At 38.9% G+C, this 26977-nt stretch overlaps 1 protein-coding gene and 1 long non-coding RNA gene across 4 annotated transcripts; both read right to left on the minus strand.

The window, feature by feature from the left end:
• ogfrl1 (opioid growth factor receptor-like 1) lies at nt 1-18503 on the minus strand. 2 transcript variants are annotated; one of them, XM_011472790.3, is made up of 8 exons: nt 18171-18503; nt 17466-17552; nt 17302-17380; nt 16026-16104; nt 8909-8975; nt 6823-6968; nt 3816-4287; nt 1-193 (listed from the first exon to the last, which is right to left on the minus strand). In XM_011472790.3, the coding sequence occupies exons 1-8, from the start codon at nt 18354-18356 to the stop codon at nt 152-154; spliced, it is 1158 nt and encodes a 385-aa protein (XP_011471092.1). In that variant the 5' UTR covers nt 18357-18503; the 3' UTR covers nt 1-151. The 2 variants fall into 2 exon arrangements, with proteins under 2 accessions (XP_011471092.1, XP_011471091.1); XM_011472789.4 differs by lacking the exon at nt 1-193 and having other exon boundaries at nt 1443-4287.
• On the minus strand, nt 11737-15474 carry LOC111948790 (uncharacterized). Of its 2 annotated transcripts, XR_013647778.1 has the most exons (6): nt 15337-15455; nt 14539-14620; nt 14255-14337; nt 13876-13969; nt 13419-13530; nt 11737-11874 (listed from the first exon to the last, which is right to left on the minus strand). It is a non-coding gene; the product is annotated as an uncharacterized LOC111948790 (long non-coding RNA). The 2 variants fall into 2 exon arrangements; XR_002874791.2 differs by lacking the exon at nt 14539-14620 and having other exon boundaries at nt 15337-15474.
• Nucleotides 18504-26977: the final 8474 nt, after the last annotated feature.

Genomic DNA, 26977 nt, shown 5'->3' on the forward strand with positions numbered 1-26977 from the left:
CCATGAAATTCAAGTTTACACCTTTACCTAAAATCTGTAAAATCTAGACAAACAAAGCTTCTATTATCTCAGATTTGCAGCAATTCCTAAAATGTAGTGTGTTAAACAGGAAGACAAGGATTGTCTAAAAAAACACAACATCAGAGTCGTATCAGCATCGCTCCGCATCTCCTTTTTTCATCGGCATGGAAGGCTTTGAGAAAAAACACAAAAACAGCAATATTAATAAAGTTTTTGTCTACAAAAGAAACAAAAAGGCTTCGTTTATGCTTTTTGTACTCAAATTGTCCTTACGAATTGTGCAGTTTCGTATGCAATAACAACTTCAAACACTGGGTGGCACTATTGATGTAGCTAGCAAAGCATGCTTCTCCCTTTTCACATTTTTGCGGCAAGCAAAACAAACTTTACAAAACAAATATTAACGACCTGAGGACAAAGATCAACCAAGTTAATACTTTGAGTAATAACATGTTCTTTTGATTTCCACAAACTCTCATGATTATGTGATCCCTGAAAGAGAATGAAGCCTCCATAAATATGGCCACCATCTCAAACTGGGTTAAAAAAGTTATGCAAAGAAAATGTATGAGCGCATACATTTTTCCATTTTCAAAATCAATGGAACCTGCAATATTTAAGTTTTGCTCAGAGATAGAAAAGCAAGTTCGATGTTGAAATAGTCAAGACACTTAAAAAAAGGAAAAACATCGAACAAAATTGAACTATAGAACCGTAGTTTACTGCCCAAAATCCTGCACCAACCCCACATCAAGGGTCTTTCCCTTCAGCTTCTTTCCCCTGTTCAAATCATTTGCTGTAAACTATATCTTTTGACGTGGCAGACTTGCTAAAAGTTAAGGTTGTTTTCCCAATGCTCTGTAGAACAATACGTCATTCCACGTAACAATAATAAAAATTTGGATGTGAAAACGTCAACATTGGTTGCTAGGGAAAATGTCAACTTTCAGTTTGGTCATTGATGGTATAAGAGAACTGGACTGAGTGACCCCTCCCCCTTCACATTCCAAACAGGAAGAACCCGCTGGCTCCAGGAAGCCAAAATCTCATTAAACTTTATGGAGAAATAAACAGCTATTGGTCAGAATACCAATTCATGCTGTGATACCATCTTTCTTCTTTTTTTATTACATTAGTGCAAGTAATTCAAGTTATAAACTGACAAATCAGGTGCCTCAACAAAAGTAGGTGGTGCCTGCTGGCCCCCACATAGAATTGTCCAAAATGTCTGATTGACAGGTTCTCCGGAGCCCTCCTTCAAGTGGTAGGGGTGTGGTCTTCCAACACACTGACTCCAATATTTCTATTGCCATAGAAATCTCAGTCCAAATCACTGCTTACTGACGATTTCTGCCTCCAACATGGATACTGAACAGACTTCCTTTCATCTGAACCCCGAGTAAGCCCCTTTCTACAGGTGTCACTCAGTCCAGTTCTCATCCACAGTCAATGGGTTTGATGTAATGCCACAGATTCATGATACCAAGACGTGCAGAGAATAGTATGGTGGGGGGATGTGGGCCCATCCCTTTTCAAATGTTGCCATTTGGAGTCAAAGTGTGACTAGATCGCTGGGCTACATCTGCAGTGCTGTATGCTACACTATAGCTATGAACTCTTTGTGTGTACAACTTCAGCAATGTGGTGCAGACATAAACAGTTTTTTTCAAACATGTAAATATCTATCAATCTTTTGTGCACATTTACATAGACTTTTCATCGGAAGCGGTCACTCCAACGCGTTTTTGTGTGAATGTAGAATAACATCCAACTGGGAGTTTTTTTTATAAAACATGTAATTTTGCTGATTCAAGAGAGTAACGACAAATAAAATGGATTTCCTTTGAAAGAAATTCAAGTTCACCAGAGAACGTAGTTCAGGTAAAATCGATTGCTTCTATGAATCACAAGTTCCCATCTACGTTTTACAGCTTCCTAACGCTACTGCTAACATTAACTAGCTTTATATGCATGGAATTGTAAAAAACACCAGAGGTTACTTTGCTCATTTATATTATTTGCTTCAAAGACATGTTAACCAGCAACGGTACCATCGATTCACACAAGAAGAGAGAGCAGAGCTGGAGACCAAGAGAAATTTTGCCAATCTGACTTGGTTTTGCAACCACAGGAGTCGCCCCCTACTGGCTGATAGATGCACAAAATAAGGCACTGTCACATTGGCTCCATTTGTCAGACTACGAAGTTTGTCTCCTTTCTCATTTTAGTCTGTACCGTATTTTCCGGAGTATAAGTCGCACTTTTTTTCATAGTTTGGCAAGGGGTGCGACTTATACTCCGCAGCGACTTATATTAGAACTAAATTGAAATAAATACATTGTTAACCCTCCTGTTATGTTCATTTGTGAGGAACAGAGATGATGTTCCTGGGACAATTTGATGTATGAGGTATGTTAAGTGTTAAGAGGATGTTAAGTGACTCGGAGAATCAGCAAACTTTTTTTTACAGTAAGATCTTGAAGGCTAACAACATAATATTCTATTTTCCAATGATTTCATAGATTCAGAAATGCAATAAAAGTGAAAACTGTTTCTACAAATACAGGATGAAAACAGAGTATTAGTTGGCCAATGATGCTTCATGAAAGGAATAAATAAATAAGTTTGAGAAAAAATTACTGTGAAATTATTAGATAAACAGTCTGCTATGATTGTGTCATATAAGGTTGTGAAAGTTAAAATGCGACTTATAGTCCAGTGCGACTTATCTGTGTTTTTTTCTACTTTATAATGCATTTTTGGGCTGGTGCGACTTATACTCCGGTGCGACTTATAGTCCGGAAAATACGGTAATCATGAAAAGAGATGTGCAGAGTATCCAATACATCCCCTATTTAAAAATGTTTGCTTTTACATTTTTCTAAATGTTAAATTTGAGAAGACCGTTTTTTTTTGGTCTTGTAACGCTTAAACATGATATGAGCTTTTTTTTAAAAGAAACATCTATAGTTACAAAGGTTTATAGTTACACAGTAGACTCGTTGCACAGTTTTACACATATCTGTTGCTTCTGCTTTCCGTCTTGAGTATTTTTCAGATGTCAGATGATTTTTCTTTAACCCGCTGTGCACATTCAGCAGCTCATCCTGTGACAGCTGATTCTGATCATAAGCCTTTTGTACAAGTACAAATGTGATTAAAATCTTCATTATTTGAAGTGTTAACAAAGATACGAAGTTGCTGAAAAATTGTAATATTTTTTTTTTTACAATTTCTGGAGCAGGCCTCAACTTTCGGAGATAATAAAACGGTAAAGTCGGTGCATAACTCGGTAGATAAAACTAAAAGCAGGATTTTTTTTTTCAGAATCTAACAGTATTGCACTTATTACGTCCCTTCACTTGTCCTTGTGTCCACTGACATTATGTGGACAAAAATTAAGTTTTTCCTGTCAGTTCAAAGTGTAAGAAAGGCGTTTGTGTCGTGCTCGATTGTTTTAACCACATTTTCTGTCAGTAAATCCCCATCAAGTGAATTTAGAGAGTCGGCAGGACACAGGAAACCGTTGTCAGATCTGGACTGGCATTAAATCTAAACGTAGACGTTTCCATGAATAGTCTGTCTTGGCTCAGATCATTGTCTTTATAAACTGGTTTTCAATGGTTATGATGAGCCCTTAATTGCATCTAATTGTGTGGGTAACAGTCCGAATATCTTCCACTGTTTTCCTCGCCGGTTCTTGTCAGGTCATCATGTAACTGAGGTGGGAAAATGCAAAAGGTGTGCTCCTAAAAAGGAAAAGCCTCATCGTAGTCACTCCTCTGTCCTCTTACTTCTACGAGCATCAGTGCTCTCTGCACGCCGGCACCGCTGGAACCCAGCTCTGCACAGCCATTAATCCCTCCTCCAGCCAGCTCCTGGCACATGATGGCATCATGGGAAGACAAGATTGGGGTGTTCTCCTCTCCCCTCCGCTGTTGCTCCGGTGTTGGCGCAGGAGCTCTGATCCCACTACTTCCAGCACCCACACTTCCACTGGCTCGTTTTTTAGACGGTGGTCCCCACAGGAAGGCGTGGGGAGGCCTGTAGTGTTGGCGGGCGTAGCGCAGCAGGCGTCGGCGGGCTGCCGGCAGCCGGATGGTGTACACGTAATACTCCAGTGCGCTGTGCTGCATATTAAGGAGGGTGCCGTTGCACAGAGACTCCTCCAGGAAAAAGCGAACCAGTGGAGCTTTGAAAGCCTCGTAGCCGAGTTCTCCCAGGGACTTCAGGATTCGAGTGATCCGTAGGTAATTATGGTGGGATCTTAAAAACAATAAGCAGGGAGTTAAAATGATTTTTTGAATTTGTAACAAACAAGCTGATGATGCTGACAGGCTTTTGAAATATTTGGCTGCTGAATTTTTAGTCAACCACATACAGGTCCAAATCCCAGAGGCATCCCTCATATTTTAATTTTTTTTTCCAAGGATCTGTTCTGGAGCAAAATCAACCCAAAACAACATATTTTCAGCTAGATCCTTCAAGATAATCTACTTGATTCTATCTCAATGAGAGACAGAATCCACAGAAGGACAGAAGAGAACATTTTCAGTCAGCAAAGACGAGTTTATGAACACAACAGACTCACCCAGGTAACTTAACTCAAACAGAGTTCGGGATTTATCAAAAGAAAGAAGAAGAAAACAGAAGAGGAAAAGAGGACAAATCTAGAACTGCTGAGCCAAAATATCCACAAATACCGTATTTTTTGGAGTAGAAGGTTTTTTTTTCATAGTTTGGTCGGGGTTGCGATCTATACGGGATTTTTTTTAAAGTAAATATCAACAATCACTAGAGGGCAGTGTAGGCGTGTATCAGTATTTGCTACTGACAGCAACGCAGAAGAAGAAGCTCCAGCCTCAACTCAATCAATAAAATTTCAATTGATTTTTTTATTTATAATTATATAAAACGTTTATTTTACTTGTTAGCATGTTTTTTATGGTTATCTAAATAATTGTTCATATGTTGTGCTAATCTACTAGATTCCTCCACTGTTTAAGGAAGCATAATAAGTATCAATTTGTTACAGTGGTGAAGCGTGAATACAGTCAGTCTAGTAAGGTTATCTATTTCATTGATGTAATTTGCTGTTCAGGATGAAACGGGTTTTCTTGATCACCTTATTTTTGTTAAATAAAGTTCTCCCAGTATGCGACTTATACTCCAGAGCGACTTATAGTCCAAAAGATACAGTACATTAAAAAAAACATCTGGAATGTTTGGACAAAACTACTGTGGAAGGAAGAGACAACAGAGGAACTTCCTGTTACATCTTCACTCCATCAGGAGTCAAACTAACCAACACTTTCATGGTAAGAATTTGGTTTCTGCTTCAGGAGCCGGATGATATTTTTTCAGAAAATATAATTTCGTGATCTTAAAGACCCACTTCAAAGAATATTGTGTTTATGTTGTTTTTACATGTCCTTCTAGCATTTTTCTGATGATGGAGGACATACAAAAAAACTGGGTTTCTGATTATTTCTTTGGTCAAATTGTGATGGATTAGGAGCAGATAAAAACCTGCAGTTTAAAAAAGCTCTCAGTTGTGATGCAGAAAATGCGGTGGGCGGGCAAAAGTCTCATTGCTCTGCAGGTTCTGATGCATCCACTTGTAGACAAATAGATCCATGTACGTCTTTGTTTTCCTCATCTGAGCTGATATCTGGTTGAAAACTGTACTGATGCATAGCTCTAATATGGCTCGCCATTTTTGTTGCACCTCTGACGTTAGTTTTGAGTTGTGAGGGGCTGTAAGGCAGCGAGAGATAGTGCAAACAGATGGATGATGGGATATCAGCAGAGGGTTACTCCTGTGCCAACAGGATTCTATCTCAGTGAGAGACAGAATCCACAGAAGGACATAAGAGAACATTTTCACAACTCATAGTTGAATTTCTGATGAACTACTGCTGCTTCGGAGAAACAATGTCTTGAAAAAAACTATTTTGTTTTCAAATTTAGGCTAAAAATGGCATAATCCCAATTAACCCTTGTGCTATCCCAGGCACTTTAACATTGGGAGTTGGGTCATCTAGACCCACTAAAAAGTGTGTTGAACCTTTTTTCTTTAATGATTTGTTATCTTCACTGGTGTCCATGGATTACATGAAATCTTTCCACCTTTATCCACCTTTGTCATGGTAGGGAGAACACGTCAATGCAAGGGTGGGGTCAGCTAAGCACAAAGGTTAAAAGACCACTGGGAACACTGAAAGTAAATCAAAATGTAGTTTGAGTTTGACCTCAAGCTCTTTAGCACTCCACCGTTGGATCCAAACCCAACAGTGGTTTAAAAAATCTGGAGAGTTCTCATAAAAAGTCCTGATTAAAAATGAACAGAGTTGCAACTTTGTGGCATTAAACAGATGATTATGCTGGTAAAGTCTAATGGGAACAAGAAAAAAGATTTGGCCTTGAAAGAACCAGAGCAGAACTATAAAGTGGACTGTGTAGGGTCTTTTGTCAGACTGTAGCTGACAGAGGAACTTAAGCATTGTGCTATCCTATGGGGTCCAGATGACCCCACCCTTACATTGACGTGTTCTCCCTACCATGACAAAGGTGGATAAAGGTGGAAAGATTTCATGTAATCCATGGACACCAGTGAAGATCTCAAATAATTAAAGAAAAAAGGTTCAGAGCACTGTCTAGTGGGTCTAAATGACCCAACTCCCAATGTTAAAGTGCCCAGGATAGCACAAGGGGTCAAGCAGAAAAGGACTTGGAGTGTTCAGGTGGAGCTTGTGGAAGCAGCAACTTCCCCAGGTTTTTACTGTGTGACTCTGGACTTACTCATTGAGGTGCTGGAACCGTTCCCTCCAGTTGGGGGCCCGGATAACGTTGCCGTTTTTATCCAACAGTTTGACGCCATAGAAGTCCAACATCATGGAATAGGCGGCGACAAATCTCCGCTTTGCTTCACGAGTGCTTTGGAATTCCTGTGAGGATTCAACACACTGAGTCAGTGTGTGTGTGTGATTCTAATCCTTTATGCCATCCAATATTAAAATGCTTCTTTGATGGAACCAGTTTATTTGTCAGGGTTTTATGTTTTTTCTCACATTTCTTGTGTTGAGATGATGTCGGTTGTGAGTTGTCCCTTTAAAATAAATGTTTAGTTAAAATAAACTAATAGATAGATTATACTTTTTTTGCCAAAATAAAAAAAAAATGTGTTGCTTTCTTGAACATCATTTCTGCAGAGCGGCAGGAGTTCATTAGAAATTCACTTCTAAGTTGTGGGCGGCACAGTTGGTGCAGAGCAACACCGCCCCCCTTCCCCTCCATGTTGCTAAGAACTCCCCTGCTATCTTACAGAGAGCTTGTAGCCTGCCCAGCATCTTTTCTACGTCCCAAATAAGCTCTTTTTCGAACTGCACTTGCACCAGTCTGCTACTGATTCACAACAATTTGAATAAAGAAATACAAATGCAACTTTTGAGCTTAATTTTCTTTATGAATGTCCTCCATCATCAGAAAAAACGCTAAAAACATGATTTTCCTCAGAGCAGGTCTTTAAAAAATGTTGTGAAAACTCATGAAGTAAACAAGTGGAGCACCCTTAAACAACATGCTTAAGTGAATCCTGATGCAGTTCAGTGTGAATACAAGTCAGTCCTGTGATTAATCCACAAAAAGTAAAACAAGGATGTGAAAGGAAAAGGAGCACATTACCTTTACAAAGTGACAAAAATCCCTGAAGTACATTTCAAGTAAAACCTGTCTAAAGTCGTTGGAGCTGTAACTCTGTGATGCCCCAGTGGATCAGTGTGATGTAAAATCAAACCAAACCCAAACACAGGTAAGAAGTTCTGTCCTGGTTTATTCTGGTCTGAACATTAAGAGAAATGAACATCAGTAACCCTTGTGCTATCCTATGACCCCACCCTTACATTGACGTGTTAATCCTCCCGTGACAAAGGTGGATAAAGGAGGAAAGATTTCATGTAATCCATGGACACCAGTGGCAGTGAGGTTCACAAAACATTGAAAAAAAAAAAGGTTCAGCGCTCTGTCTAGAGGGTCTAGATGACCCAACACCCAACGTTAAAGTGCGTAGGACTTTAAGTTTAACTCAACTTTAACGTTGAGGAAAGTTTGTTTTTTTGTGTTTTTGACATTTGCCATTTTTCTGATGATGGAGGGCATATACAAAGAAAATTAAGCTCAAAATTGCATTTCTGAGTATTTCTTTATTTAAATCGTTGTGAAACAGGAGCAGACGAAATAATGTAGTAAAAAAAAAGCTTATTTGTGACGTAGAAAATACGCTGGCCGGGTCACAAGCTCCCTGCTCTGAGCTCTCAGATATGGGAAGTGGGGGCAGGCTTGCTCCACATCAACAGTCCCACCAGCAACTTAGAGACACATTTCTAAAAAAAAACTGTCTCTGAAAATATGTTTTTAGAAAACAACATAAGCGTTTTGAGTTTTTCATTTTACCTAAAAACGTCATCACCATTAAGAAAAGACCACAGGGATCAGCAGAAGAGGATCAGAGGGGGACTTTGGCTTTTCTACTCATTTGTAGAAGGGATTAATTAATTTTCTAAAACATACACTACACAAGTGTAAATGGCGCACTATCCAGACTGTAGCCCGCTTTTTAACCCAGTGTAGCTGGGATAAGCTCCAGCAACAAAGTTATGACCCTGCAGGACAAGGAAAGAATGTAATCTGTATAGATGGACAGAGTATGTATGCATTATTTTACATCTATAGCAAAATGCTGAGTCAACTAAGCTCTGCCTGGAGCAGCAGGATTTTGGAGGCCCAAACATAAAAGTAAATCAAGTTTGATCAAATAAAAAAGAAAGTTTGATTGAAACATGGTCATTGTGGTGCATTAGCAACCATGTCAAAGCTCTGTTTCCCTCACTTTGATCTCGTCCTGAGTCAGTTCGTGTGCGTAGAAGTTGAGCCCTTGTTCTCTTAATGGAAACAGCCTGGCACAGCAGAGAAAAGAAAAAGAAAAGATGACGTCAAAATAAATACACAGCGAAAGGCAACACTTCCTTAATTTAACTAAACTGTCACTTGTTAAATCAGCAACGCAGTTTCCATTTATTCATGTTTTATAAACTAAGTAAAATCTTAATTCAAACAGTGTTCACAAAACACTTTTTTCTAAATAGATCTAATTCAGTTAGGGCTGATTTATGTCTATGAGGATTGGCTCTTACTGCGTGCATGACTGTGAGGCAACAGCTGACACTTTTCTGTCCCACAGCCACAATCATGAAGTTCTCACATCTCTTTTGGGGAATGGAGACAACTACTGCATGGCTGGTACAAAAGCTGTTTTGTGAATTCATCCATGCAGTTTAAAGGTTGTTGAAAGAAGCAGCCGATAGAGGCGAAGAAGAGGATGAGGAGGAGCAGCTGTGAAGGCTTTAACACCACTTCACAAAGACCACAAAGACATGAAAAACCCTAAGACTTCATCCAAATCTGTTATCAGATGCAAATAATGTCTATTTTGTTTTGCCGCTGTCCCACAATGCTCAGTGCTCATGAAGCATGAACCAGCATTGTCGGGCATTTATGGAGTTAATTCAGTCTCAATAATCAGAAATGCACACAACCGGTTTTACAAATGCACACGCTCCGATTCACAAATGTCATTTTATGCAAACGTGAAAAATAAATTCGGAAATACACACGCTGTGTTTCACAAACACACAGATTGTGTTTCACAAATGCACACTAAATGTTTTACAAATGCACAATAAGTGTTTCTCACAAATGTGCACACTGTGTTTCACAAAAAACATTTTAGAAATTCACAATAAATGTATCAGAAATGCACAGTAAGTGCTTCACAAACATGATTTTTAGGTACACATGTGATGTGAACTCACAGATCATTCGAACTGCAGACTGTGCATTCAAAATCCCGTTCTCGTTTGTGAATCTCTCCGTGTGTGTGAGAGATTTTTCTACGGTGAATATTGAGACTCATCTGACGGAGCGGGTCAACTAATGTCACCATTGGCTAGTAAATCTGTCAATCAAACTCATCGGGAAAGCAGGCGGGTTCGCTTTTAGCCAATCGAATGGCCCCTTACACTTTCTCTACGCTTTCTGCGGGTGGCAAAAGCCCCGCCCATGTTTGATTCTGGACCAGTCGGTCGTTAGCGTGTTAGCCTTAGCATGGCTTGTCGGTTTATTGCCTTCGGTTGTCAAAAATTACTGGCTTGTGCAACTTTTCAGTGGACCTGGAAGCAAGGCAACAGTGGTTGAATGCAGTTGACATTGAATCCATCGAACTCTGTACTGGTCATGAGATTTACAATGGACGTTTCACTCGGGATTGTTTGTACGTTATTCTCTTAGCTTTCATGCTAGCGTCATTTCAACACTCAGACACGGTTTTGATCATCTGAAGGTGGAGGAGAAAAATCTGCAACTTCCACAGGTTTTGTGGAGAAACTGGCATCACTTTGCTCCGTACCACACAGTGGGACTACATTACCTCAAGTTCATCTCACTGTCAATCACAGATACCTAATACACCTCCCCTGCTCAGCCCGAAGTCACTTTGCTGGACCTTAATTTTATTTTTTTAATAACTCAAATGTCATTGATTTTATATTGTAACCATATACATATACACTTCTTGGCCAGGTCACCCTTCCAAAAAACATCCTCGTCTCACTGGGTTTTATAGCTGGTTAAATACTACACAACAAAAGATGGTCATAGAACAACAAAGTGCAAACATTCACCCTTTATTGCAGAGTAAAATTCAGTGAAAACATGGACAGATTAAAACATCAAAATTTAAGCAAATGTGGGATCTCTACTGATTTGAATTTTATTTAAACTGGAACTAATTTTCATAACTTCCTTACATACAATGAAGTCCCTTGAACAATACAGCAGTATTGATTTGAACTTTGTCTTGCCCCGCTCAGTCTCTCTTCTTCTGTATGTAATTGTGTCGCCTAAATTAAGTTCTAAACAAACGGGACAGTAAAGATGTAGGTCAACTCCCAAACGGTCTGAATTCCACAATGGATTGATGTCGTCTTGCAGTTCCAACATTTGTGGACCCAAAAGAGGACTGTCCCATACCGGGACATTGATCCCAGGATGAGGTTCAGCCATGGATCCACTCTCCTCACATTTAATCTCTGGAACCAGCATACCCTGACCAAAAAAAAAAAAAAGATACTGTTTATGAACAGCACTGTTTTTTTTGTGTTTTAGATTATGTAGGAACAGTGACCGACTAATAATAACTTATATTGTTGCTTGCAGGCAGACCTCATATCTCCATAACTGTTTATAATTTGCAAATAAGTGAACCTTAACAAAGTAGTGAGATTAGTACAGCTGATGGCTCATAATGCCATGCATTGTGATGCATTTTGAACTTGCAGATGTGCTATTCTTCCTACAAACAAACAATTTAGGGAAATTGTTTGCACCACACAACAATAATCCTTTTCATTCATTTTCGATGAAAATTCACTGTAGTCATTATGATTTCATGATACTCTTCTTGATACTTTCCACTTTAGTCAAACTGCACACAAATCAGTTGTCCAGTACAGTGAGATTAAATAAAGCATTTACCCGGGGATCAGAAACAGGGTTCTGGGTCAAGCCCAACTGCCACAGCTGATTTGGTGTCATGCTTTGCTCCGTCCTGATTGGATGGCTGTCCCACGCGTCACTAAAGACACCCAAACTGGCCTGAATGCGTGGTAGAAAAATGTAATGGCAGCAGAATACGTGATGTGACTGATATTGAGCAAGTCTTGGTCCTCAGGAGAGTGCAGGATGTTGTAATATAAACCAGTAACACTCATGAAGACATCACACCAGAGGAGCTCAATCCTGTATTTGGAAAAAAGCAAAAAGAAATATTATATTGTCAGATTTATTTTTAATACACCATTCACTTTTATGTATCAGGGCTCCAGACTAACTTTTTTCACTAGGAGCGTAGTGGACCCTAACTGAAAATTTTAGGGGCACAACCAGAAAATTTAGGGGCGCATACCGTAAATCAACATTCTAACCAAATCTACTAATTTCCACTGTATTACAAATAAATACTTTAATAATAGATGCAGAAATTACAATGTGCTGTTTCTAATTCAGTGTCATATTTTATTCTGCACTTTTGAAGATGCAACAAGAAGGTAAACTGACATCACCATCGCTGTCACGACAGTACAACTAAGTAAAAATAGTAAAAAAAATACCATACATTTAGAATAAAAAAAAGTTTTTAGTAACAAGTGATTACCGTAGTAACCTTTCGTAATTTCACAGTTTCAAACAATACTTAAATGTATGTAAATATTAGAGGATGGAAATTCATGTTGGTGACACCAAATAGGTTCAGCCAAGATGCACAATAAGCGTGTTTGAGATCACCCAGATGGACGCAACACTGCACAGATCACCTGGTGTGTGACGTATATTTTTGTTTTTGCTCCAACATCACCTGTCAATCAAAACAAAAATATCACGAGAAAGGGGTGAGAGCAAGACACCAATCAGAGCGAACGCAGATGGAAATTTAGTATTGAACTGACTAAAAGCTGCCCTACAGACTAAAAAACAATGCATTATGGGACATGCGTCCTGATGGGTTTTTTGTAGTTCACTGATCAATTAAAATAATTTAAAATACCAACTGATTAAAAAAGGCTACATCCATTACAAAACATTAAAATAATTATAAAACATGTAATATCACAGCTCATACTTAGGGGGAGAGGCATATTAAAACGAAATTGAATGTTAAGGACAACTCCTAATTCCTGGTCTCTTTCAGTCTCGCTGCAGCTTCGATTTCATGCGAGTTTGAGACCCCTGCTGTACACTCTGTCACTGGTACACTAGCTGCAGGTCGGAAGAACGAATCAATAGTTCGCTTGCTCATAGCTCAGACGCACATATCAGGTTGTGATGATATTTGTCTCCGTTTCCTTCCCACGGATGTTTACGCACGCTCGATTATCTCTAGGCCCCGCCCCTCCACATATTTTAGCCACTTGCAGTGACTTTCCCTATTCTTCTCACACGCATTGGCCGCCTCAGGCATCACTCAATGAAACGCGAGTGTGTGCTCGCGTGTGCTCCAGTCTCATGAGTATTCGCGCGAGTGTGTGTGTCTGCCTGCGTGCGTGTGCGCTCGTGTCTCATTGATGATTTCATCTCTCATTTCATCGATCATTGACGTGCTCCTTTCATGTTTAATGTATAAAAAATACGGAGGGTGGAGGAGGCAAATTTACTGGTAGCACATGTGCGACTGGGTGTAAAATTCAGTCGCACACTCTCAAATTTTGGTCGCAAAATGCGACCAAATGGACGCAGTCTGGAGCCCTGTGTATATATTAAAGCTTCTAAAACTAGGTTCAACTCACCGTTGATTTTGTGTACACTTTTGCTGCAACAAAGCTGTTTGTGTCAGTTGTACGTACTGTGAGCATCAACTCAGCTATGCCCACATGTTCTCCTCCGTGATCTCCTCTCACCCTGACAATAACATGAAAATCATGTCTCAAACACATAATTACAAATGCATCGCCAATACGGTACACATCAGTTTAAAATGTAATGTTCTTATGTATGATGCCAATAAGTAGAATTTCTAGGTTAAAAAAATTGCAGGAGTGGGTTACATGTATCACTGGGGAAAAAAATGAGGTGAGAGAGACTGTTAAGGGGGGGTAAAATGTTATTCATGAGGGGAAAGTTTTAGAGTTGCCTTTGTTTATGGAGAGGAGTCTAAAAAAAGTAATTTTATTTTTGTACAAATAACCAAGTACTTATACTGCCTGATATGTGAATAAAAGATTTCTTTATGAATAACATGAATACCTCAGAGGAAAGCCATAAACGTTCACAGCGTCACTGAAGAAGGCCAAGTGGGTGTCTGCACAGTTGTTGTCTGCCATCTTCTCAGGTACAAGATCTATGGAATACAAGTACAAATACTTTCAACTGACAGATATTTACAGGGGCAAAAATGCTAAATTCCCAATTGACAGGTAAAACAGTAATACAATAGGATGATAAAATATGAAATAGAATAGAATAGAAGGGTATTTAATAACCCCTGAGGAAATTTTTTTTAAATGGCCATCTTAAAAAAACACATAAACACACATGCATTACAAATAGAAATATCACAAAATAAAAAGATTGATAAAAAAGGTAAATAATTGGGAAATCAGTGGGTAAAATTAAAAGAAATTACTTGTAAGATGCCCTGCCAGAGAGTTATATTGCCTGATGGCACGAGGAACAAAAGATTGTCACGCTGTCACGCTTCAGTAATTCCTAGAGAATAAATAAAAACACAACAAACATGGATTAGATAATTTAGCTGTCTGATCTTAAATTACATAATTTTCAAATATATGAAAGGGGATTTTTTTTAAAACACTCTTGCTATGATAACTTGAGCTTGTAGTAAAGAACACCTTTAAAAAAAATCAGAGACAAGACACTGATCACAGGAAGCCTGTGTGTAATACTTACAGTAACTTCTACTCAAATCACTGTTGACAGCTGATTTCTCCCATCCGCCCTTTCTGTGACTACTTATCGACTACAAAACAGCCTAAAAACATAATGTTTGGGATTCTTGTCATTACGTCATTGGAAGTAAAGATACGGGGAATTTAGTGGCTGTCACTCTGACACAATCTCATAGGGCTGGTCATCACAATGAATACGGGTTCTAACGTTAGAAACTTAATGAGGCTTCTTTCATTCAACAGTGGATTCATGTATGTTATATTTAAAAAATGCCGTTTTCATGAATGTCATATGAATTAACTTTGTTGCACAGTCCACCCCGTCTTAAAGTCTGGGTTGTGAAAATGCTGTGTCTAACTTTAACCCGGATCGCGTTTATATAAAGGCAGCACACGGAACAACTAGCTAGTTAGCATAGCATAGCATCAGTGTTTAAACAAATCGCCGTCTCCAAATCAATACTTTTTATTAAACTTTCTTTGCTGCTGTAAATCCGGCATGCTTTTCCCCTTAGTTCTATCTGAATCATGTTAAGAACCTACAGATCATTGGCTATAGACGCTAGCTTGAACCGACACCGGCTTGAACTTCACTCACAGAGTCACAGGCAGACACAATTTGCACAGGCTAAAACAAAGCTAAGCTAATTTGCGGTGGGGGTACTCTGCAAACGACTCGGCTGCAGTGTTCATAAAGCATTCACACATGTCACTTGGCAAAGGAGAACGCTTCAACTTAGTATTCAATAACATTACAGGAAGTACAACGAGGGAATGATCAAATAAATGCATTACTTACGGGCTGAGACTGATCCCGTTCAGAAGACCTCTCCGCCATGTTTGCCGCCCGCGTCCTTTCAACTGCTGTGCTGAACAGCTCCCTCCCTCGTCACTTTGAAAGTGAGGAGTGTAAGGGGCCATTCGATTGGTTAAAAGCGAACCCGCCTGCTTTGCCGATGAGTTTGATTGACAGATTCACTAGCCAATGGTGACATTAGTTGACCCGCTCCGTCAGATGAGTCTCAATATTCACCGTAGAAAAATCTCTCACACACACGGGGAGATTCACAAACGAGAACGGGATTTTGAATGCACATTCTGCAATTCGAATGATCTGTGAGTTCACATCACATGTGTACCTAAAAATCATGTTTGTGAAGCACTTACTGTGTATTTCTGAAACATTTATTGTGAATTTCTAAAATGTTTTTGTGAAAAACAGTGTGCACATTTGTGAGAAACACTTATTGTGCATTTGTAAAACATTTAGTGTGCATGTGTGAAACACAATCTGTGTGTTTGTGAAACACAGCGTGTGTATTTCCGAATTTATTTTTCACGTTTGCATAAAATGACATTTGTGAATCGGAGCGTGTGCATTTGTAAAACCGGTTGTGTGCATTTCTGATTATTGAGACTGAATTAACTCCATAGGCATTTATCCTAATAGTGACGAGTCACATTAAGGATGAGAAGATCACTGCTCACCACTGAATGTAGGTGTGATTGTGCTCCAGTTTGTCGTAGTCGCCTCTCCACTTTGTGAGGATCTCTTCTATGTAGATGCCTGTAAAAACACAGAGAGCAGTCAGCTGCTGCACAGAGCATGTGTGCGGATCAGCGGAGCGGTCTGTGGGCCTTTCCCGCTCAGACATAACCATTATTGCAAAAACAAATAGACAAACACCATCATTGCTTTACAGCGCGGCTGGAGACTCTAAGTCATCCAGGTCAGGCTGGTACGCCCAATTTAGATCAAGGTCAGCTGCACATTTTGCAGATTCCATTTTTTATAATATCCATCCAAAAAACTCTGAGTCTGAATTAACGTTGAATTATCAAACGTTTCCATATTTGGGAAATAATAATCTATCAAATGAAAAAGTAAAAGCGCAAAAAAGGGCAGTTCGAGTTCTTCATAATAATATTTATTAATAAATTATTACTTTTGATGAGAACAAAAGCATAAATCCAAGAGCATAATCTCTTTTGGTGGTGGTGCTAAATGTGTTTTTATGTTTTTTTATATTAAAGCAGCCAAATGTGCTAGCTAAAGCTAGCTTCCCGATCTACAATGACTGGCTGTCCATTTCGAAAGGTTTCTTTTTTTGCTTTTTCAGAATTAATTGCAGCACAAAAAAACAAAATAACTTTCGTGAGTTAAAAACATATTGGATCCAACCAGCAGCACATCCGCACAATTCTGATCAAACCTTTAGTAAAGGCTGATTCTAACTCAGTCCAGACAGATCAAGGTCTGTTGGAGTTTTAGAAGCGTAAAAAAAAAACATTTCAATTAGTGGCATTTGAACTTAAATGAAGTTAATGGGAGACTTTTTAGCATGAACTCCAGATAGAATTTGAGCTAAAACAGAATGTAGTAATCCACTGAATGTTTAACGTCACATGACTTCAGACCAGCGTAGGTCTGCAGATTTGGTTCAGTTGTGTTGACAATGCATGTCAGTATTTTGCTTGACTCAGATCTTTTTTAAATAGGCAGAACAAAAAAGGCCGAGAACTTTCAAATATAAAAAAGTGAAAGGTTTTCAAAATGAATCTGGATATTCATTCTCGTAAATCAATAATCTTGCTTTTAGAGAAGACAAAAAGCTTTGAAAATCAGGCTGTGTGTATGTTTTTTTCTCTCAATCCGGATTGTGCATTAACAAGAACAAGAACTAATATTTGTCCTCTAGTGGTTACTTGGTGGACTGACCTGGTTCCAAACGAGTGTTTTGTGTGTGTTTTTCACAGATCATACCATCAGGCACCAGAGGGATCTTGTTCATGTAGAAGCGCAGGTTTCGATACTCATTGGGCTGCCGGGATTTTCTGAAGTTCTAAATAAACACAAAAAGAACCGAACGAATAAAACAAAAAGTCAACAAGTCAGCAGCTCTGTGCTTTACATGTGTGGGTCTGTACCGGATAGCTGTGACGGTATTTGTAGAGATCCCTGGCAGCGTAAAAACTCCTCTTCATCTTTGGAGCCGCCTCTGGAGAATCCATCAGCTGACAGATGAATCAAAGACGAGAGATGATTACAAAGGAAAAATCCACCAAAAGTAAAGGAAAACAGGTGCGCGTTCTTCTGGATTAAAAGCAGAAGGTGCTGCTGTCACCGCGCATTTCTCTCCGACAGAGGAGAGCAATTCACAGAAGTGGAAGTGGTGCGAAAGCGTGCCTCCATTTATGCCATTCTTCTGGATAATCTGGGTCATGTTCACTTTCAGCTGCCAGAGAAATATGATGAAATAAACTCAGCTCGACTTAATCTGTTCTATTATTTATGCTGGTCATGTATAATTCTAACACATATTTGAATGCCCTACAATCATTTTCTCAAAAAGTTGAGTTTAAATCAATGTGTTGAGCAGAACACAAAGGAATATTTTCAAGGTTAAAGCCCATAAAATGAACAAAAACGGGTTTTTCCAGAGGAACATAAACGCCGCAGAGCATCTCTGCACACTGGAGTTTTCTGTTTCCACGCTGGAGTGCGACCTTTGTGCGTGAGAGCAGCAGCATCAGCTGGATGATGCCGCCGTCACACCGCGCGCCGCCGGAAGCTGCATCCTCCAGCATCCTCACCCGCATCCTCACCCGCATTGACCCCCGCCCCCGTCGCACCTGAGGGGAGGTGTCCCCCGCCTGACCCGAGGCCCGCTCGCTCTCCGCCGGGCTGATGGAGTCGGAGATCCCGCTGTCATCCTCAGCTGGCGGCTCCTCGCCCTCCGAGTCCGACCCCCACGTCGAGTCGCATTCCTCAATGGTGCTGGGCTCCTTGAAACGCCAGCTGCCCAACAGATTTCCCATTTATAAGTGACACGCACCGCCCGCGCCTGGTGAACGTGGTCGTGCTGGAACACAGGGCTACATCATGCCCTCTTCGGTGCGGAGCTTTTAAACGCCACAAAGGAGGAATTTCCACCTCAGCAGCGATGATGCGCCTCTGCTAGGAGGGGGGGATCAGTGGCACAGAGACAGCAGCGCTCTTAAAGGCGCAGGCGCCGGCAATCAGGCTTCCTGAGCCTCTTACTGTACACATGGCATCACTTGATTAACATGAATAACCATTATCAGCTTTTTGGTCTTAAAAAAAGTCTGATGTTATGCAATTAATTCGGACTGTTTTTAGTTCACTCAATTCATCCTCTGTCAAGACTAAGCTGACATCTGTTATACTCAGTCTTCACTTAATTATTTCATTAATGTGCAAATACATTATCTTCTGATTATAAATGTCTTTTCTCAATTTTCTTTTTAGGATAGTTAACATCAGACTACAACCCAGTTAATGAAATCAGTTAATGAAAGAGTAGGTGTTGTAATAAATCTGGCCTATAGGATATGGGTCTCCATCCTTTAATGCTAAAAGAAAGATTAGGACCAGTTTCTCACTGAACAAAAGCAAACAAGAGCCTCTAAATAATTACAATATAAGCATACTTTATGTGTCTATGGCCATTAAGTTACTCATTTACAAAATGTAGCTTTAAACTGTTTACAATACTTGAATTTTAACTGTGTTTTTTTTAAAATCTATATCCAATAATTGTAACTCCCTTTAATTTTGACAGAAGCACATATGCGTTCATTTCAAAATAAAATACACCCCAAGTCTAATAAAATCCTCCTGCTGAACATTGAATGTCAAGTGCCACATTTTATATCAGTATGACTTTGGTTGAGACTCCTTTCTTTTTCTCATTTTATTATTGGTTACAACATTATTATAGAATCAAAATGTAAAAAAATATATAAACACAATACAAAAATAATATAACTGAACAGCACTTACGCAATAAAGTTTTAAGACCTTTTGGCATAATTTCTTCTCAGGTATCTGGCACAAAAAATGCAAATGTAAGTGACAAAACTAAACTAACTAAAACAAAATAACCAAAGCAAATAATTTATTATTCATTCAAATTGTTTGCCTTTTTTTTGCAAAGCCAAAGTGCCACAATGGAGGGATGAGGGAGAGCCTCAGGTGGCAGGAGGCATAGGGTCGGAAAGCAAATATTTTAATTTTTTTTACTCCCTTCCAGGTAGATTTCGTCTTTTAAAAAATGTGTCCTATCTTTCCTTCAACCGTTGTGCTATCTTAGATGACCCCACCCTTACATTGACGTGTTCTCCCTACCATGACAAAGGTGGATAAAGGTGGAAAGATTTCATGTAATCCATGGACACCAGTGAAGATCATTGAAGAAAAAAGGTTCAGAGCACTGTCTAGTGGGTCTAGATGACCCAACTACCAACGTTAAAGTGCCAAGGATAGCACAAGGGTTTATTTGATTTACAAACTTGCATTGCATTTTTTAAAATTAAATTTCATTTCATTGGTTTTTTTTCATGTTATTTAAAAATCAAGAACAAAAGTCATGTTTAGTCTTATTATCCTGTGTATCTTAAATGAATGTGTTTAAAAGAGCAACAGATCTGGCTAAAAGCTTTTTGGTTTAAAGTGCCTAGCATAGCACAAGGGTTAAAGTGCACTGGAAGACAGTTCAGAGGAAAACTTCATCAAAATCAAACATGATTCATCGTGGTGACAGATGACACTGAATGAGGAGAGACTTGTGCATCATGAGTCCAACCCCTTCATGCATGGCTCAGAGGTGCCAAGGTAAACCTCAGATATTAGCTTTACCAAAAAATCCTTAAGTCTGTGATACCAGTGTGATCCTGAGCCCCACACATCTTCACTGCTGCGGCCGCCACAGCTGCTGTTGCACTGGATGAAAGCAACATTTACCTCACAGTGGTCAGAACAGGGTTCTGCGGTTTTTGACCTGAGGAAATCATGTGAAACATGAAGCAACCGAGACCAAAAAACTACCAGTGTCATCAGTATCGTCGCAGCAGCACCTTAAGGAACTGAGAGTTTCATAGCTTTTACTCTATTCCCAAGAAGTTCAGGATAAAACTCAGTGGATATCATATACACAGTGTTTGTTTCACTTCACAGATTTTCAGCAGAGGACGGTGTATTAGGGTGATAGGCACACCTCATTTATTGTTTTCCACATAATGGTCTCACTGCGTTTAATGTGTGTTATTTACTATGGTCTATCTATACTATCATATTGTGGAAGTGAAATGTTTTGCACTGTTTCTGTGTTTTCTTTTTTTTCAATATGATATAAAATCTTGAAGAAAAAACTGTTCAATGTGGCATCAGTTTCAACATTTATCATTTTTTACATTACAATTAAGTAATTCATCTTTTTCATGTGCTTTATTGACACTTAATGATTCTTAATTCTGTCTGATAAAAGCTAGGAACTGGATAATGATAAATTATGTCATAAAATGGTTCTGTAGAACAGGGGTGGGATTATAGAAGTTCGCTTCCTTCCACTCCCTTTCAAGCAATATTTATTAATATGTCTAATTATCCTAAGTTTGATTCATTCGCTGTATGAATGTATAACTGATGATTGTATTGTTTTTGTGTATTCTTATTTGATTGCTTGAAATAAACCATTTAAAAAAAAAAATACATCATAGAAACAACATCACCCCCCAATTCCACCACAACACCCTCAACCGTCTGTTCATGAAGGACAATGCTCCACCGCATGGAGCCAGAATTGTCTCAGCTGGACTAAGACCTGGAAAATGGTGTTACTTCTCATTCATTATTAGTAATGTAAAAAAAAAAACCAGATCAAAGAGGAAAAGCACTGATGTAAATAACAATATCCCTAACTTTTTGTTTGTTGTGTATTGTTACTGTCTATGGCAGAGAATGCCACATGTAGGTTACAGAGTGTGCCCACATCCTCAGTGGCTCAGTAGTTAGAGAACCAACCCCTCACTGCTCGGTTATAGGTTCAAATCCCTACAAGATAGAATTGGTCCATCCTCACCCCCCCTTCTACTGATTGGCCCTAGGGTAGGAATTTCCTAGAATAAATAAAGATTTATAAACATCCTTAACATGTTCCTTATTCCTAAAGACTGTCAGAAATCCAGACAGAAGGTGGAAGATGTGGAATCTTCATCTTTGAGAGAAAACATCTTCCATATCCTGGACAGGTCTGTCTAACAGCATCTTCCAAACAGATGAAACTTACATTTCTCTAAAGCAGAGTTTTTTGGCTCACTGTATCAAAGGCATCTGTCACAGATAGACTTTAAAAATCAGTGAAATGCCCAAAAAAAAAGACTAGAAGAAATTTCATTTTCTAACCAAACTCTTAAACAACGTTGAGATAAATAAAGATCGAAAAAAAAAAACTAAAGACATTTTATTTTTTTAAGGATTGTGAACCATTTTGATTGATCGTTGTATCATGTTGGTTGTGATTCCCCTACTCTGAGAAATGAGGAACAGTCTAATAAAAGAAAAATGCGTAATACAGTTACCTTTGGTAACCCTTGTGCTAACCAAGACACTTTGACATTGGGAGTTGGGTCATCTAGACCCACTAGACAGTGCTCTGAACCTTTATTCTTCAATGATTCTTAATCTTCACTGGTGTCCATGGATTACATGAAATCTTTCCACCTTTATCCACCTTTGTCATGGTAGGGAGAACACATCAATGTAAGGGTGGGGTCATCCAAGATAGCACAAGGGATTTATTAAATCAGAGATCTATGTGTGAGATCACTAAATAAAAGTATGTATTCTATTGGCACATGTTCTTGAACTGAAGTAATCTGACTTATTCTGCAGTCTTTATGACCTATAATGTCAGATCATGTACCCAGCTGAGACCAAACATAAAGAAAATCTTTTTGTACATTGCAATTAAATAGCACCAAATACACTAAATACATCTTTCATTTTATGTCAACAAAGTCTGAAAGGCTTTTTCTCAGAGTTCCTGAATGAATTACCCTCAGATTCTGCTGCACCTGTACTCTGATCTGACCCCCCCCAAAAAGCACATTCTGGATTAAATTAAGACTAAATCACAAGTTTGGCTACCATATTTTCCGCAAACGTGATGAGGGGAAGCAGCTCATAATGTGTTGAGAGCTCCTTACATGAACAGTGCTGGACAGCAAATTTTTTAAAAGTTATTTCTTTAAATGTACGATTTCTTTCGTACATTTCTCCTTTTGAGTAGTTTGTAAATGTTATGTAGGCAAGCATTCTTCTTGTGCCTCTGTTTTTGTACGTGCTGCTGATGGCATCAAGTTTCCCCCTCATGGGGTGAACAGAGCGATCTTCATCACTTCCTCCTCTTTTTTGTCGCACTTACTGTGACACTCCAGCAGAGGACGCTATACTCCAAATAATAAAAGGGCCTCTCCTGGGTTTTTTTTTAAGGAGTTTGTGTCTGTGGGTCAACCATGCCAGAGAGGATGCAGAAAAAGTCAATTTCAAAGAAGCAAAACACAGGATTAATGATCAATAATTCACGTGTCCTCTGCACGTCCCAACAGTGTCTTAACCGCGGTTGTAACTATTTTATGTGCAGGGATCACCTGCTGAATCCAACATGCTAATTAACTACAAAGGAAGCTGGTGCTGCCACCATATACTACTGAAGAAACACATTTATAAATCTTTATAGTGTTTTATTTATTTCTTTTTCTGTGTGTTCAGCCTTTCCATAAGCAAACTCCATTGGAGGACACAACACCTGATTCCACCTTTCACAAATTTGACTGCGACAGACTGGCGACCTTTCCTTGGTGTACCAAACCTTTGCCCAACAGTTACGGAAACAGGCCCTGGCAACCCTGATGTCAATCTCCCGTTCCACCACATCCCAAAGGTGATCTACTGGGTTGAGATCTGGTGACTGTGGAGGCCATTTAAGTCCATTGAAGTCATTGAAATGATCAAGAAGAGATGCTCTCCCTGACTCTCTGCACTTTTTTTTAAAATAAAAATTAGAGAAAAATATGGTCTGCAATAAACATTTTTCTTTTAATCTGGGATATTTTTCTAAAAAAGCACAACTTTTTAAAATATTGTTTAGCTGCATGTTAAAAAAGCAAATCTTTGGAAAAAGACAGAAATTTTTGTTTTTACGATGTTCTTTTGGCATTTTTCTAATGATGGAGGTCATGCATAAGAAAATTAAGCTTAAACTTGCATTTCTGAGTATTTCTATATTCAAATCATGATTCAGAAGATGAAAAAAATGTCGACAAAAACTTGGATCAAACTCGTACAAAGTACTCTAGGCCGCTTCCATGACAGACATAATAACCCTGTAAAATGGACTCCACAGACATATCCCCCGCGGGCCCTATGTGGCTTTAGGCCAAAGTCTGTCAAGACAAGAGAGACTCCCCAGAGGCATTAACACCTTCTATGGTCATCTTAACAAAAGCTAAGTCCTGAGTGGTAAGTGTCCGTGCCTCTGCTCTTGCCAACTAGATAATTTACAGCTTTGTTTTTCAGTTGAAAAAATACTGATTTTAGCTTACACTAACTGGTTTCAACTGGTCTGGAGCTCCATGTGGGTTAATGTAACAAGGCATTCATCAATGTGTTGATAACAAGGTATAAAAGTGTAACACAACAAAAGTAAGAAAGAACCTTAAAAAGACCTTCATTTAGTATAAAAACCCTTTAAACCTTAAGCAATGTCCTTAGTACTGCTGCCTTTGTTGGTCTCCTTTTGACTGGAAAATACAGGGTTGTGTCAGGAAGGGCATCTGGTGTAAAAACTCTCTGCCAAACCGCCTGTGCAAATCAGTGACAGTTGATTCGCTGTGGCAACCCTTGAGGGGGATGTGCCGAAAGGTAAACAACCCTTTTCCATTAAAATGTGTACTGTTAATTTAGTAGATGAAGTTGAAAACTTTCGTCAAATTAGGACCAAAAATAAATAACATAATTACACCTTTTTACCACATTTTTTTCTTTTTCTTATCCACAAGATAAAAAAACTGCAAAATAGTAATTCTGAGTAAAATGTGGACTTGTATTTCTTAAAAAGTTTGGTTTTCTGATGCAAACATGCAGTCATTATCATGCACACAGTGTGCTGAATCCACGTCTAAACTGTTAAAGTGAAGGTCTCCTCTCATATGCTGATGTGGCTACAACTCAGATAGCAGTTGTTTGGTTGTTCGGCATGCTTGAGAGATTGTCCTGCACTGATACACAGCATCATTGCGAGGCCGCACATTTCAGTGTAAGTGCGCAGACGCTGCAGGGTGGAGCTTTTGTTTGCATGTTGGGCCTTGAGGTCTTCTCAAAGAGGAAGCCACGCAGTGAGCCAGCAGAGACCTTGGCTAAAGGAGGAAAAGGGAACAGGTGGTTAGCTGTTTGAAGACAAACCCTAGAAAGAAGATATTTTTGTTTTGCCTTTTAGTGACGCTTTATCCACAGCTTTGTGTCCTCAGATTGAGATTTCTCACCAATCTAATGGAAAATGCAGCTGTGGTATTGTATGAGAAACTCTGGAGTGACAGAGAAGCATGTTAGAGAAGTGCAGGACATGTATGAGGGCTGTAAGACAGTGGTGAGGGGTGCTGTTGGGGGGACAGAGGAGTTCAAGGTGGAGGTGGGATTACCTCAGGGATCTGCTCCGAGCCCCTTCCTGTGTGCAATGGTGATGGACAGGCTGACGGATGAGGTTAGAGAGGAATCGGCATGGACTATGCTGTTTGCAGATGGCATTGTGATTTGTAAGAAGAGCAAGGAACAAAGAGCAAAGACAAAAGAGGAGGTTTATGGATGCAGTGAAAGAAGACATGAAGATAGCTGGTGTTAGAATAGAGGATGCAGAAAACAGGGTTAGATGTAGGAAGCTGATTCACTTGGAGGACCTCTAAAGGGAAAAGTCGAAGAAAAGAAAAAGAAGAAGACTGATACAAAAAAGGAGATTATATGAATGATATCAGCCATGATGGGTTACAAGACTTGAGGTGATGTGTTTGAAGATGCATACACACATAAAACAAGTTGATGTAAAGAAAGAAGATGGTGAATTTCAATGTTTGCTGCTCCTGCTTTGGAGGAGAAATGTGAAAATCAATATATTACAGATCTGTGTCCCAAATGGGATGACAATTTTTAAAGGTCATTGCAAGCTGGAGCATTGGGTTGGGATATTTGGATGACGAAAAGTCAAAATTGTGTCTTTTAATCTGCTTATAACTCATTCCAGACTCACTGAGACCTTACTGACCGTATATCTAATGATTGGAGTCTCTGTAGGATCAAATCTGGAGTTGTTTTGTTAAAAGGATCCAAAAACGTTTAAGTAAAAGATTAGGAACAATATTGTCTTCTTTTACCTAATAAACCTGTTTTTATAGCTTTATATAGTTAAGGATGGATTCATTTTGAAGAATAACTGGATAAAATGTTTGTTTTTGGTTGAAGTTATGGGTCCAGGTCTAGTTTTTCTGCATAAACCAGAGGATTCAGATGCTGAAATCCAAATTCTGTCAAGAACGGTTGAGTTTCTTGGTCTAATTCTCTCAGAGTTTAAAATAATTTCTTTTCTTTTTTTTATTTAACCTTTATTTACCCGAGAAATGTCCAATTGAGATTAGGAATCTCTTTTTCAAGACAGTCCTGGCTGGAAAGAAACAATAAATTGCATTTACAATAGAAATTAAAAAAAAAATAAAAAAAATAAAAAAATGAGAGTTTTGTGTAGCGTTTAATTTCTACACAAAGTTTCAGCAATCCTGATCCCTTCATCTACATTTTGTTGAATCTCTCTGTTTTTTTCAGCATAATGGTCTGCAAATCCTTTCCTACAACTAAATTATTGTTTAGACTCATCTGGGGATTTCCGTCATTTGTTACAGGTGTTTTGCTCTTGAGGGAAGCAAAAAAGCATCAGAGGTTTATCTCATCCACCAAGGAGACAGATCTTGATGATTTGAAGCAGTTTGAGTCGTTCATGAACAGCAAAGCATAGCTCTATTACTAAAGGAAAAAGATGGTTTCTTGTTTCCTTCAAAGACTGTGCATGTGAATGTAACAGAAATCCTGTTAAAGCTCTGGTTCAACTTTAAGCATTTAAGAAAATCGTGTTGAAGTTACACTAAAAAAAACTAAAAGATGCGATTGGAAAGTATGTCCTTGAATTTAAGTTGTTTGTTTGTAAATTTCCAATTTATTTATTGAAGGAAATTTTAAAAAATGCAAAACATAATTTTTGAACAATATAGTGAATCATTTTGATCTTTACTCCCCAGTAACAACAACCCAAGACTGGTTTTACAAGCAGGAAGTGTGTGTGTGTGTAGGTGTGTGTGTGTGTGTGTGTGTGTGTGTGGGTGTGTGTGTGTGTGTGTGTGCGTGCGTGCATGCATGTGTGAGTGAGTGTTTGTTGTATCCACTGTTCTATCAAAGAAATGAGTTCAGGTGAATCCAGGCCTAACGTAAGAGGAAATTATGAAATCAAAAAATGAACAAAACATAAAAAAAAACATGAAACAAAGAGGAAAATTGGAAAGTAAGACAAAAAATAGTCAAAATGTAAAACAAAAGAGAC

This window comes from Oryzias latipes, chromosome 15 (assembly GCF_053564925.1).
Source record: "Oryzias latipes strain Hd-rR chromosome 15, Olatipes_Hd-rR_3.1".
Lineage (NCBI taxonomy): Eukaryota > Metazoa > Chordata > Actinopteri > Beloniformes > Adrianichthyidae > Oryzias > Oryzias latipes.

Excerpts from the sequence above, each read along its gene's own strand:
- ogfrl1 (XM_011472789.4), bottom strand. The coding sequence starts at position 18,356 with ATGGGAAATCTGTTGGGCAGCTGGCGTTTCAAGGAGCCCAGCACCATT. Across the intron at positions 17,553-18,170 it reads CGGGGGACACCTCCCCTCAG|CTGATGGATTCTCCAGAGGC; the intron begins GTGCGACGGGGG and ends TTCATCTGTCAG. Across the intron at positions 16,105-17,301 it reads GATCCCTCTGGTGCCTGATG|GCATCTACATAGAAGAGATC; the intron begins GTATGATCTGTG and ends GTGTTTTTACAG.